The sequence below is a fragment of the Cottoperca gobio genome, chromosome 24 (assembly GCF_900634415.1).
Source record: "Cottoperca gobio chromosome 24, fCotGob3.1, whole genome shotgun sequence".
NCBI lineage: Eukaryota > Metazoa > Chordata > Actinopteri > Perciformes > Bovichtidae > Cottoperca > Cottoperca gobio.
In genome coordinates this window covers 2,852,446-2,867,147 of record NC_041378.1, presented here as the reverse complement: position 1 = coordinate 2,867,147, position 14,702 = coordinate 2,852,446, and the positions used below count along the sequence as shown (strand labels likewise).

Sequence of the window (14,702 nt, the reverse complement as noted above, 5' to 3'; positions counted from 1 at the left end):
TTGGCTCTTCTACTTTCTGCTGTGAGCCACAATAACAAGCAGTTTATGCATCAAAGAGGAGTTGGACTTTCTTTTCGCTTCCAAATGTGGGCATCAACTTCCAGCTGGATGAAGTTGGTCTTTACGGCAGCGAGGCTCTGAACACGTTGTGTATAGTGGGAACAGAAATCCTCAGTGCAACGTATATCTTTGTGTGAATACAGAAAACACAGAATGTGCATGTGCACAACGATCTTTATTCAGTTTCTTGTGTTTTCGGTCGACACAATCTTTGACTATTACAACAGTGAACATTAACCAGTGCATTGTATCTTCAGTCATCCCTTTGAAATCAGTCCTAGAAATACTATTTAGTGTCTAATAACAGGAGCGGCAAATCAAAGCGGGTGAGTTTGAATCAAATATCTTATTCTATTACTTCCAACCTACGCACAAACATTAGCTTTTCATGGCGTTAAGATCTCATTTTTGCCAATATCTGTATCCATTCCACGAGTACAGGAGTCAGAAACAGTGCTCTTGTTATAGGGTTTTTCCTGAGCAACACTAATATCAGATCATTTCTGTGAGCGTCGCTACAAACGCAGGTGCAAAGCATCTTAGTGTGCATCTTGAGGTAGCGTGTTCTGCTGTCCTCCGTGATGCATCCTGCTCATTCTTGTCCTGCCATCTCAAAACAACCAACATCTCGCCGTTCTTTTATCTATTTTTTAAAAAGGGAGTTGAAATTGCCAGAACATTCAGTAAAAGAGCATTTAAGTGTTTTGTGTCCACCCTCCCCGTATTGCAGTCTCACACCACAGACGTGGTGCTCTCCGGGTTGATCCGAACCGGCCTGGTGCTCTTCCTCAGGTCCTGCAGCTGTTTGGCCGGCTTGCCCACGCCCTCCTCGAACCTCCGCTCCACCACCGGCAGCACGGTGTCGTGGAGGAAGCTGGCGTTCTGCATGATGAAGGCCTTCTTCTCCGGGTCCTGCTCACAGCGCAGGCTGTAGTCCACGTGCTGCACGGCCACCAGGATGATCTCCCTCAGGCTCTCCAGCAGCACCATGTGCAGCTCGGGGAAGTAGAGCTTCAGGCCTTCCTCCAAGAAGCTCATCATCTGCTTGGTGAAGGCCACGATGGTGTAGCTCAGGTTCACCCAGCAGTCGTCGCCGGTGTACTGCTCGAAGCTGCCGATGCCACAGCTGCGCATCTCGTCCTGCAGGGAAAAGGATTCATATTGAAACAGTGATTCAACATTTACTTTATTCAACACCTGGTAGGGCCTTACAGGGAAGAATCCTCTGCACACGGGAAGGAATCACTGCAGACCTTTAAATAAGTAAACTATGCTGCAGCAAAGGTTGTTTTTTCAGATAATAGTGAAAAAGTGACAATTTCCCCAGAAGTTTGAAATACAGAAAAGTGAATCCTCACACCGGAGAAGCTAGCTTTATGTACGCACGCTTGAACCGAAGAGTATTTGTAAATGTGTACGTACGAGTAGAAATGTACGGGTGCATGTGTGTGTATGGGTAAATGTGTAATCTTTATATTACTGTTCTATTCAGTTGGTAACTGTGAGCATCAACACAACACAAAATGCACCTTGAGTTTAGTCAGAGCCTCGGGGGTCATGAGATTCATCCTCCTCCACATCTCCTCAGAGTTTCGGTGCTTGGTGGCTTCGATGATGATGTCGTTGTAGCTCTGCAGGGCCGCCTTGATGTCTTTGACCAGCAGGGACTGCAGGGTGAAGGTCAGGTCCAGGCCGATCTCAGTCAGCTGCTGACAATGCTCCTTTGCTTTTTTCACGCACTCTGCTGCCGTCGACAGGCTCTCCTTACTGTCGAACACCTGATGGAGACGGAAACTCACTTTGTTACGATGTTACTTTGCAATTTCACAAGAATAAATATATTTACACCCTCTGGTTACCATATCATGTTACCATATATTACCTCTTGTGCTTTGCATGCCAAGCTTGCCAGGAAATTGTAAACACAAGTAATGTAGAATAAAAGCGTCTGCGTGAAGTTCTACACACCTGCTTGCTGAAGGCGTCCACAAACATCCTCATGGCTGATTTGGACCAGACCACGAAGGCGGAGTAGCAGCCCGTGTTCCCTGCAAAGTCCATCTCGAACTCCTTCGCCGTCTCCAGCAAGCTGGTGAAGAAGATGTTGCAGAGTTTGTGGATGTAGAGCAGCGTGGCTCCTTCTATGCGAAGCTGCCGTATGGCCGTCTGGACTGCAGCTTCGCGGTTCTTCAGAAACAACTCGCAGGCTTTGGTGGACTGGCCTAAAAACACCGTATTCAAATTCAAATATTTGGTCTGATGTTGTAAAACAGAGAATTAATAACATGTTCTAATCCATATACATATGGGGTTTAAGGCTGATTCTTACACATGTTTGACTAAATATCTTTAAGTTTGACTTTTAGAACATAATTAGGAAGATAACATTCACAGACAATATATGTTAACAGTGAAATGAATAAATACAATGTGAAGTTTTGTGCGTGTGGGTGGTGCTGAGGTCTTTTCAGGGGTTCTGCTGGGACACTTTAAGATAACAGATTTAACTACCACATGCAAAATTACTGCAAACAATAAAAGAGTGTGAAGTGAATGAGTAACACTCCCTAAACTACTGTCAACCAGTAACCAGGAAAGCACTGGTTGAACTGGTGTGACGATAATGAACTATGATGGGGCGGTGGAACTTCTGGTTTGAAGTCTCTGTTATTAAGGAGAAAATGAAAACAGAAAACAAAGCAGGACCTAGTCTGATCAGCTGGGACACGGCCCTCCTGGTGGCTTTAGGTCCACCACGAAGTGACCGATCCGGAGACAACTCGAACACCAGAACCTCCGTCAGCTGCCGCACACGCTCCTCCACCTTCACCCTCAGCTCTTTGACCCTCTGGGTGACGGGCTGCTCTTTGAGATACTCGTTGAGCTTGTCCAGCAAATCCACGGCGCCCTCGAAGTCTCTCTGGGCGATGCAGACGTCCAGATCCTCCGGCAGCTCCTGGATCCACTCGAGGCTGAGGTCCACGCTTTCTTCAGCTGCGCCTGATCGCTCATCTTCCTCTTCCTGATCGAACGGATTGGTGGACACCTCGACTCTTACAGGAGACACGGGGGTCTCCTCCTCTTTCTTGTGTCTGTCCTTGGTGACTTTGTTCTTCTTGGTTTCGTCCAGGATCTCCAGCCACTCCTTCTTGATCTTGCTGTTCTCCGCCTGGAAGATGCGACTGTCCGGGAACATGAGGATCTTGAACATGTCCTTCATGGGAGGGTTGTCCTTCACGTTGACCACGGCGAAGCTCTCCAGGTCGTACAGAGCGTTGTATTTATACTTCACGGTTCCTCTGCGGTTCGGCAGCCAGGTGGCGATTAACAGACAGTCGTTCATGAGGAAAGCATGCACCTTCTGAATGGGGGACATGTTGTCAACATCAAACTCAACAAGGTCACCGTTGTAGACGAGGTGCCTCCCTGGGGTGTCCATGATGTTTTTACCCCCTTCCACTTTCTCCAGCAGTGAGGTGAGTGTCCTCTGCTTCAGCTCCTCTGTCTCTTTGGGGAAAGCAGCCTGCATCTCTTTTGAGGTCTCATCCTTGTCTGTGGACAGCAAGGCCTGAGTGATGCTCTCCATGATGCTCTTCTGCTCCGTCAGGATGTGGCTCAGCTGGTACATTTCGCTCTCCAGGTAGGAAATCTCTTTGGCCGTTTCGATGAATTGTCTGTAGTTCTTGTAGACATTTTTCTTCAGGTTTTGAGCCGTTTCGTCGGCCAAGTTTTGGATCTTTTGACGATGCTCCTGCAGATCTCTGTCGCCATCGGACTGCTGTGACAGCTGCTTCACGTAATTTTGCGGGTCGAAATTAGGCGATTCGAGGAGCTTCCGTAGTCGGTTCCCCGTTTCCGACATCTTCTATCGTCTGTGTGCTTGATTATTCAGACAAAACGTTGACAAATCTGTGATAAATGTCGACAGAGGAAGAGTTCATCGGTTCATGTCCGCTTGCAAACCAAACAGGAAGTTGACACCCTGAAAGTTTAAACGTCACGGGATCTAGTGGCCAACAAATTTCATCAAAACAAATATTTAATATAAATCTGGTGATTAATATGAGTCAAAATCTCTCTATATTAACATAATTTTAAATATGAATTGTATGTAAGACTTGAATCGTTGCTAATTATCCTTAATGTAATCATTAAACTACAACTGAAAAACTCCGGGTGCATTTTATATTGGCCAACCACATGAAATAAAGAAGACAACAATTCCCAGAATTCCTTGCTCTGATTTGAAACTTGCGAACGTTTTGTCAAGTTTGCGAGAATTACTCAAACCTAAAGCCGGAAATAAGTGTCATAACAAGAGCACTAGAACTATAACAACGATGATATGATATATGTTATGAGATGATATGATATGATAAAAGCATAGTATGTGAACAGTACATAGTATATACACATAATCGTACTTTGATTATTTAAAATATATGTTTTTAATGTTGTATTGCACTAAATCAAACAGCACTCTCTGACAGCCTTCAACAGTTCGTACGTTTTCATTAATCCACTGCAATTTGTTATGGTATCTGCTTATCAGTTCCAGTCCACAAATGTGCTATACTAACCACACACTGCTCTTAAAAAAATAGATGAGTCGTTTATATAGTTTTTAGAAGTTTTATTTTGAAATTCTTAACGGATATTCTTTGGTAGCGTTGTGATTGACTTGATGCAACAACCGATGGCGCTAGCTTTGCACTGACAGTTAACTTTAACACCTTTGTCCAACATGAAGATATCAATGGTTTTATTGAAATCATGACACAAATCCGAGTATTTTTTACAGAGTACTATATGTGTCAGACAGTATTCCGGCTCCGGTGATTCTGTCTTTTGAGAGCCTTGTACAAAAGACGTTAGCTAGTTAGCTTCAGCTATCTGACGCTAACGGTAACCAAAGCTACGTGGCTAGCTACCTCAGTTTGCGTCACCTTATTTTAGTGTTTCGATTATAATGGATGACGATTTATTGCTCGCAATTCGGCTTCAGGAGCAGTTTGACAATGAATACGAGACATCATCATATTCATCAAACGTCTTTGATGATAATGGCTTCGGACAAAGCAGTAAGAAACGGAAAGTGGAGGTTGCTGGAGGTGGCAGCGATGTTGTTCCCTACTGGAAGCCGACTGCCCAGCCCGAGAGGCCGCTGTCCATCGTGGACGCGACCTGGGAGACGCTGGACCCCAATCCCGATGTCAGAGCCATGTTTCAGGAGTTCAACAACACGTTCTTCTGGGGGAAGCTTTGTGGTGTCGAGGTTAAGTGGAGCCCAAGAATGACACTGTGAGTAACATATCTTTTTTTTTAGGATTTATTGTGTTGTTGTTGTGGAAGACCAAAGCCACGCTGACCTGTGCAGTAATGCCCTCACAACAATAAAACGGTCAGATTTCTGTATGGGGTTTGGTGTGACCATGTGACCATGGGGGGTCATTGTTTAAACCAGTGGTACAATGTAACGACCATTTGCTACAGTACAAATCTGAGGTACTTGGGTATTTCCATGTTATGCTACTTTATACTTAATTTAAATATTTATCAGACAGTTTTAGTTACTAGTTACTTTTCAGATTACAATATTTAATACCCTTTCCTGTCCAGTGAAAACCATATATCTTTCAAATTTGGTGATTTCTTTATATGAATGTTTGCGATAAACCTAATGATTAAGTGTTTTTCTGAGATGCAGTAGTTAACATTAGCACAACCTTAAACCCCTACAGTAGTACGATGCAACATACACATTAATGCAGCAGTAATATTAATACAAAAACATCAATAGTAAAACACAGACATGGAGCATTTTACTGCACAATGAGTACTTTTACGTATAATAGTTACATATTTTTAATTAAGTAAGGTTTGGAATGCAGCAATTTTACTCGTAATAGAGTATTTGCACAGTGTGGTATTAGTACTTTCACTGACGTCAAGGACCTGCATGCTTCTGCACCACTGGTTTAAACCACCCAGTAATCCAGTGCTGCTGGGTGCAAATAGAGTTCATGAAAAGGCTGTCTGTCGCTAAGTCTCCGTCTCTTTTATGCTCTCTGTGTAGGTGTGCTGGTGTTTGTTCTTATGAGGGCAGAGGTGGTTTGTGCTCCATCAGGCTCAGTGAACCTCTGCTGAAGCTTCGACCAAGAAAAGACCTGGTGGAGGTGAGGTGGATAGTTACACATGTCTTGCTTTTTCAGAAGCAATTGATTTATTAAATCATGTACAACTGTTTTCAAATACTTTAATTGGCAGTACAAAGAATCACTGCAATCATCTCTCAAAGACAACACTATTTAAAAAGCACTGAAGAGAGACCAGACAACTGAGTATATACTTGATGTCTTCTTTACACGGGTAACACTGCTTATTATCAGGCTAGAAATGTATATAACCCGTTTACTAATAGTGGGATTATAAATGAAAAACAAAACATTCACAATACCTAAACAGTTCAAGAAAGACGTCATAAAATAAACTCATGTCCTTCCTTCATTCATCATTATACTTTATCTTTTCTTTCCCCCCACAGACTCTGCTTCATGAAATGATTCACGCGCTGCTGTTTGTGACCCAGAACAACAGAGACCGAGACGGTCATGGCCCTGAGTTCTGCAAACACATGAACAGGATCAACAGCGCCACTGGGACAAAGATTTCTGTAGGTGCATCTTCTTTGTCTCATCTTCACAACCTTTTACAGAGATTGTAATCATAAAATGACCCGTGTCCTCTGGTCAGGTCTACCACAGTTTCCACGATGAGGTCGATGTGTACCGGCAGCACTGGTGGAAATGCAACGGGCCCTGTCAAAATCGAAAGCCCTACTTGGGCTTTGTGAAAAGGGCCATGAACCGAGCGCCGTCTGCTCAGGATCCCTGGTGGGAGGATCACAAGAGGACGTGCGGAGGGACCTACGCCAAGGTCAAGGAGCCTGAAGGATACGGTAAAAAAGGCAAGAAGGACGGGAAGAAGGACGGGAAGACCTCAGAGAAGGTGGCCTCAGAGAAGGGCCAGAAGAAAGCCTTCAAGTACAACGACAGGTAATGAGCTTCTGTTTTAATAGCTATAAGTTGAATTAAAAGTAATGATCACAAAGATTTTAATTTAAATAAGTCACTATCTATCGGCGAATGAGATGACTTGCTCTTCAACTCACCTGTGTGTGAAGCAGCGTACTGGTTTTTTTTTTCGGTCTCTGCGAGTAAATGTTATTACGGCCTGAACAAAGAAATTAAATTCAAAAACACATGCAATTACCGCTTATCGCCATAAATGACGACAAAATGAAGGAAACATATTTTGGAGAATCCTTTCCAAGCATAATGTAATGATGTATTTGGTCAGACATGTGAAAGAAAGTCTCTTGTCTGACTCATGTTTACTTTGCTCTCTCCCAGGTTCTGCATCACAGGACATAAGGAACCTTATTCCATTTAGTGGCAAAGGCTTTCTACTGGGAGGGAAGTCGCAGTCCTCCACGTCTTCCTCCCCACCTTCCTCTCCAAAGAAGCTCTTCACCCCTTCATCTCTCAATTCTCCTGTTGGCCTGGCTAACAAAGGATTCCCGAGCACCTTTCCCTCCATCAGACCAGCTACCTCCACGGGGAAGAAGCCACCTAGGAAGAAGTCCGTCGGCAACACCAGAGCTTTTGTCAACATCAACGGCTCGCCAGTGAGAATCACCAAATCCCACATTAGCAGCAACCGCAACCAAGAAGCAGATCAAATCAAACAGAAGTCCATTGAAGAACTCTTCAGCAGCACAAGGTCAGCGAGTCAGTCCTCCACCTCCAACACAGAACTTAAAAGAGATTCACCGAGCAGCGCAGTGAGTGCTACCTCTGCGTCTTCCATCTTCACTAAACGGCCAAATAACAATTCAGCTTCCTCTCTCAGAACATCTAAACCTAGTCCCAGTAAATCCAGCCATTCTGTAGTTTCAACAGGAGCCAAAGGCAGCCCTGCTAAACCAACACAGTCCACGTATTTCAGTCATTCTAACAGTGACGGTACATCAGGAGCTGCTGCCGCCACTCAGGTGTCGAGGAAGAGGCCGTGGGACGACCGGGGAAACTCATCCAGCATCTCTGACTTCTTCCACAAGACGTTAGGCAGCGATTCAGCCGCGTCGAGGGAGCCGGGGAAGACCAAATCACCCGCAATGCAGCAAAGAACTGCCACCACATCCTCCTCCTCTACTTCCTCCTCTACTTCCTCCCTCCATTCCTCTGCAGGGCTGCACAGTTTTACCCCCTCCTCTTCCTCGTCTTCCTCGTCTTCCTCCTCTGCGCTGATGGTCAGCTGTCCTGCGTGCCAAGCGAAGGTGCAGGAGTCAAAGATCAACGCACATCTCGACTCCTGCCTCTCCTGAATGAGCAGGAAGTTTAAGTGATTTCATCTGAATCTACTTTTTAGTTTCTCAACAAAGGGACATTTTGTAGCAACAGACTGCATTGTTTTCTTTGTGGTCGTCAGTATTACCTCACTGTGCTGACTACACATACGTTAAGTGCCTTAGAGAACAGCCGGGTTTAACAGATAATTCAGTGAGTTAATTGACTTTTACTTGAATTAATGGAAAAAAACGCAACTTTTTTAGGGGGCGAGTACAAGTTGGTGTACCGGAAACTGAAGCGTACATTACATTACTTTCTATCATACTGATCAGTTCTGTGGGTGCTGGTCTCCTTTACGTTGGACTATATTTGAAAGCTATAATCACAGTATTCCAACGACGCATTAATGAGAGTTCAGTAGATGTGAGAGTCGACCAGCTGTGGTTTGAATCCAGTCGCTGCCGTGTTCTGTGTGTAGAAGGTTATTTTTACTTCCTCTACGCTGTCTGGTTCCTGTAGTGGGATGTATCCTCCACCTCTAATCTGCATGTGCTGCCTGACCTCTGCTGATCTGTGGGAATCAGATTTCAAGCGTGCCAGCTATTTATTTCTGCAGCGTCTTTGCATTTACACTACAGGAGTCGGGCCGTGCACGGGCCTCTGACCGTGACTCGTACTGCAGTGATACTGATGTACTTTAACTCTGAGGATGCTGTTGTTGACATTTCTGTATGTTTAGAGTTCAAAATGTGGATTTTAATGCTACAACATGAGAATCTTATTATGTATATTCCATTTTTATATGTTGTTTGTTTTTGAGGAAATATGTTTCGATTTTGTTGCCAAATAAAACATTTTTATTGTTCTATTTAATATTTTGTAAGGAGAGTAATTCATCTAACAATTAGTCATCACATCTAATGATAAAAATAATAAATGGCTTAAGGTATCTGCATCATCAGACCTAAATGTCTTTTAGAATGCATGTAAACAACAACAAGCCCGCTGTGATCGCCCCCATATTAAAAATGTAAATATGTCTGAAAATAAAACCACATGTAATTTGCACAACGTCGATGATCGTCTAACTGTTACCCACGAGTCCTTGTGTAATCTCATTTACAAGCTAACCTGTGCTAAATCTCTGACGCATAGTTAATATTTGACCTTTTCACTTTATTGTAGGCCCAGTTTAATATGCAACTCAACTTTATACATGTAGTAAGGCTGTTCTGTCTCTTAGCTAAGGGGTCCTTCTGAAAGACGCTGCAGACCCCTGCCCTAAACGGTTCATAGTAAAAGGAGTTGTACTTGAGACGGGAGAGGAAAAGGCCAACAGAAAGTGGGTGTAACAGAGCAGGTGGGTGAGCATACAGAGGGGGAGGAGCGTGAGGGCAGAGGTCAGACAGCGGGAGGCCAGCTGCTGATCAGGACTACGCCCTCCTGTCCCTGCACTGCAGGACAGACTGGAGCAAGGCCAGGGACGGTGACAAAGCCTGGCAGCAAACACCCATCCCATTTCTGTCACCACATTCTGCTGCGGCTGCACACATCTCTGATTACCATCTGACAGCGCGTGCATCACACTTTGAAGTGAGGAATTGATCTTGGAAAGAAAGCATGGGATCTTCTCTGATGTTTGTTATTTCCTTCAGTGCTTGAATGAATAACAAGTTGGATTTCTGACTTCTGCACTCGGAAGTAACAGATTACAATTTGAAAGCACAACAAGTTTTGTTAAAGTTAATTTTCACTTGATTTGTTGTTAACAGTGTGAAGGACTTTCTGTTTATCTCAGTCAAGAGGTTTTAATCCCACACAGCTGTTAATATGACATGATGGTGTAGAAGACATCATTTACTTACTGAGTACAAATACAACAATGTAAAAACAATACTCATTACAACAATAACAGCTAAATGTGTCTATCGAAAGTAAAAGGACTGACTGACATATTATATTAGTGCTGTATATTATATGCACTAGAGGATTTAATTACTTTATATCCTCTATTAAGGATAATATGTAATTAATGTATCTATTTTAGATAAAGGCTAACAAGATTAATCTTAGGAGTCGTGAGATGAATGGGTTCAAAAAGAGTGCATAAATTTGTATTTAATTCTTTAACTTTGGTAAATTAATCAATATTTCACGAAAAAGCAAAGACTGAATATCTTCCTCTCTGTGAAATAATGGATTATTGTACCTCTTTGGGCCTGGAATATACAACATTTCAGTTTGTAAATCAGTCTTTACTGCTTGAGTTGAGGCAGAAAGAGACAAATAAATATATTAAAGTAGAAGTAAAAAGCAGTAAATCCCACTGACTTGATGACGGGGAGCACACACATTCCCACGGTGAGAAATTACTCATTGTTTCCTGTCTTTAACAAGAGGAAGAGGCTGTTTTACAATCTAGTAGCCCCTGGGCAGGAGCTTTTAAGATACATATTGGTACCTGAACGCACCATTGATGTGTTTTTTATTATATTTTTATTGTTGACACGGCTTCCACATAGATTTCTTTGTGATTTCCAACTACTAAACATAGCAGTATACGCCCATTGTCACTACAATTACCATACCTCATTCTCATCATCCCCTCCAGAGGCCCCTCAGCAGAGGAAAACTCATGTCAGTCACAGCAGCTGTTCTTACCGGACACTCCTCTTCCTTGACCTGCTGTACACTGACACACTATAGGAAGCTGACCTACTCCAAACACACACTTACACACACCCTCCCTTTTTCCCTTCAGACACTATTGTGTCTCTCTGACAATGATGCATCCTAGACAAGCTCCAAGTTCAATGCAATGTTGATCCGTCAGCTAGATAGGACTGGAGCACGCTTTAGGGTGATTATTTCTGGTAGAAGTTCTATTTTTTTCTCAGCAAAATGTTTTTTTTATCTATTATTGCAAAGGTCTGGTTTGCTTTTGTGCCTACATGTACAGTACATGAGTACTTACTGTAATTTGTTTTTGGCCTTTAGCAAGATGTATCGCTTTCCAACAGAGACATAAGCGGATATCTTTAAAACATTATTAGCCTCCATACACCATAAATGATGCTTTTTAGCAAGGCAGATTAACACGAGCCTACTATGGTTACATGCATCCCCAGGGGGTGCAATCATACGCCTAATCATTTCATCTCAGGAGGCAGTGATGGTGGTGGTGCTGGTGGTGATAAAAGCTTATAGAGGGGTCCTTCTGCTCATAAAACCCTCACACAAAACAGATTGTCCTTGATCAGTCTGCAGCTGTGGTCAGCTGACAGCTAATTGTTTTGAGAGCAGGATTAGGCTGTACAGATGCTTTTCAAGGGCAAATATAACATATGATACTGCTGCGACTAATAGCATGGAATTAACAGTTAAAAAGTCACATGGTTGATTATCCATCCCAAAACACACCTATTAAGTAGTAAATGGAGTTTTATTTTGTATGTCAACACTGAGCATTCAATTAATTCATAAAGTACAACAGGACTGTACGCTACATAAGAACCACAACAATAAATATATATAAAACAATATGACAGGTAGCCTAATATTGAGGGTTGGATCTGACTAAATTGAGTAAAAGGTTCATGTGTTTAGCATCAGTGGAGCAAACAAGCTAACTAACTAGCTAGCTAACACACTGAGCTGCAGATAGCTCCTTATTTTAATAGCTAACACGAACAAATAATAAATAAAAAGGCTAACTAGCCACCTAGCTCATTTTACTCATAAAACCTCACTACCTAGTGCATGTAATGTTAATCATTAATATACTGTATTGCATAATACTGTAGCATTATGGTATGATTTATGTTAACAGTAGCTAAAACATGTTTGCCATTAAGCTAACGCTAACCAAGTTAGCTAGCTAAGGCTAACTAGAAGTTCACAGACTCTGTGCCTCTTTCTTCATATTATTAACTTCATTTCTTTTCGCATCTATTCACGCAGTCACTTGCATTGACTTTGTATGTAATCACAACTTGCGAACAAAAGTTTGCTTTGTGTTTGGTGTGAACACACCATAAGGGAGTAACTGTGTTAGCGTTTTCTTCCAAGTAGCATTAGCTGTATAGCTTTTATTTTGTTCTTTACTAACCGATTTGAGGTTTGAGGAAAGGGATAAAGCTATATTTCTTTTTAAGCTCCTGTTTTAATTACTCAACTATTAATATTTTATTAAGTTATATTTCTGACTTGTTGTCTCAGGACCTTTTACAACATTCTGTCAGTTTCAGGGCTCCATAGCTAACAACTTCACGTCTTTCAACAGCCACAGATATAAAATTAATATTAAACTTCTCATCTCACTCCCAAGAAAGAAAGTGAATATACTATTAAAATAAATCACAATATCTGACAGATGCACCATTTTGACCAATAGCCTACTTATATGAAACCAAAATGTAATCAAATTATAATTTCTTTTTGCGATAAGTGTCTTTTTTTAAGCTTGAAACCTGGCTGTTGGGTGACTAGAAGAAGCACATGATGAGAGCTTATGTCTTATTTGTCTGCAGGAAATGAGTCAGGTTTAATTCATATCAGTGGAGCGATTGGAAATACCAGGCTTCAGGCAGCACTCTATCTGTGTGTGTGTGTGTGTGTGTGTGTGTGTGTGTGTGTGTGTGTGTGTGTGTGTGTGTGTGTGTGGTACAGCACATGCTGCTCTTTTGCAGAGGAGCATGTGTGATGCTTTTGTGATGTTGATTTCAAGGTTATTGTTGTGTTATTGTTGTGACGGGGCTGCAGGCTGGGGGTGCGGGAAGTGAAGCCCACCATCTGTCCATTATTCTCCAAACTATTGTCCTGCACACACACACACTCCCATAATGACCTCAAACCCCCTATCCTCACTCTCCTGGGGGGAAATCTATCAATTAGTTTTAGTGTCGGGACTCAGATGTCTACAATCTTACAATAAACTGATAGACAGGATTTTAAATTAATGCTAAAAAGTATTGACTGTTCAATGTTTCATTATTAGATACAGAACATACAGGCAGGCAGGCAACAAAGATGAACACATTCAAAAGATCATACACTCCAGAGTTTATTCAATAAACTTGAATGAATTATGAAAAGACAGCATCTATTGATAATATTTGTACATGTTGTGTTTATAAACACTAGTTTCTCATTCAAGATTTACTTCAAAGTGTAAAGAAGTCATTTTTATTTGGATTTATTAGGTCATTTTTATGTTTCTTCAATTCATTATTAATGTGTGTAAATAGAAAGTTGGTATCATTTAATCAGTATTGTAGATGTTATAGCCAAATGTCTTTTACTCACAGAAGGAATTTATGTATCTTATTTCTCATCGTAAATATTTGTCAGTAATCTTTTCTCGTCTGGTTACAACAAACCTGATTTTATATATATATATATATATATAAAAAAAATATTTTCTGATTTTCAAATACATTTGTATAGTAATAAAAATGTATATATAGTACGAAATTATACATGAATGAACTTGATTCTATATGTTTTCCTGCCTGTTAAGTGTTGGCAGGGAGACGCCCAGCAGCCAGTGTGTTAAAAGGACAGGAAGCGGATTTTACTTCTCAAACAATCCAGCAAAGTCAAGTTACAACTAACTATAACAATACCGGAAGTTACATTTCTAAATAAAAGCGGAGTATTGTTTATGGTATGGTCTGTACTACAAAGTCTGGTTTGATCTTTTAATTTGTTCTTTTTCCAAATAATTTAATGATTTTTTTAATTGTCATTGCCTTTTGTTCTTTTGCTTCTTTTTAGTTGTGTTATGTAATTGAGTATTTGTTTGGAAAATAAATTACGATTTATTTGTCAGTGGGATTGTGATCAAAGTACTGCATAAATAAAACTTGAAGTCCATATTTTCTAATTAAGTAGTTAATTTTATTCAGTATCAGTATTGTTTTTATTTAACCATTATTCAAGAAAGTCTCATTGAGATTAAAAATCTCCTTTTCAAGATCGTCACGTCCAAGAAAGGCAGCATCACAATTAAAAATGTTGCAGTCACAAAAACACAAAACTATTTAAAATGAAGACAAAAAACAAATTACATAATCATAAAATATCAAAAACATTAATCAACATTCGTCATCAACATAGCCAATTAATTAAAACATCTACAGCCAGATGTGTCGGTCTCCAAGTCATTCAAAATTCATTTAAATGCATCCAGCGAGATCAGCTCCCAAATTATTAAATTATATGAATCCAATCAAACTATACTATATCATATATATCCAACGGTTTACTGGCAAACCAACATGAAACATTTTG

General features: G+C 41.3%; 2 protein-coding genes across 2 annotated transcripts; one reads left to right on the top strand and one right to left on the bottom strand.

Moving 5' to 3' along the window:
* Positions 1–216: 216 nt before the first annotated feature.
* Positions 217–4,043, bottom strand: exoc8 (exocyst complex component 8). Its single transcript, XM_029462814.1, has 4 exons — positions 2,767–4,043; positions 2,029–2,282; positions 1,590–1,838; positions 217–1,200 (listed from the first exon to the last, which is right to left on the bottom strand). Exons 1-4 carry the CDS (start codon positions 3,920–3,922, stop codon positions 793–795), a joined length of 2,067 nt encoding a protein of 688 aa, XP_029318674.1. The 5' UTR covers positions 3,923–4,043; the 3' UTR covers positions 217–792.
* A 680-nt stretch (positions 4,044–4,723) lies between these two features.
* Positions 4,724–9,479, top strand: sprtn (SprT-like N-terminal domain). Its single transcript, XM_029462819.1, is given in 6 exon segments — positions 4,724–5,361; positions 6,137–6,236; positions 6,605–6,733; positions 6,814–7,082; positions 7,084–7,115; positions 7,473–9,479. Coding segments are annotated over 6 exon segments (1,836 nt in total). The 5' UTR covers positions 4,724–5,029; the 3' UTR covers positions 8,447–9,479.
* The last annotated feature ends 5,223 nt before the right edge of the window (positions 9,480–14,702 follow it).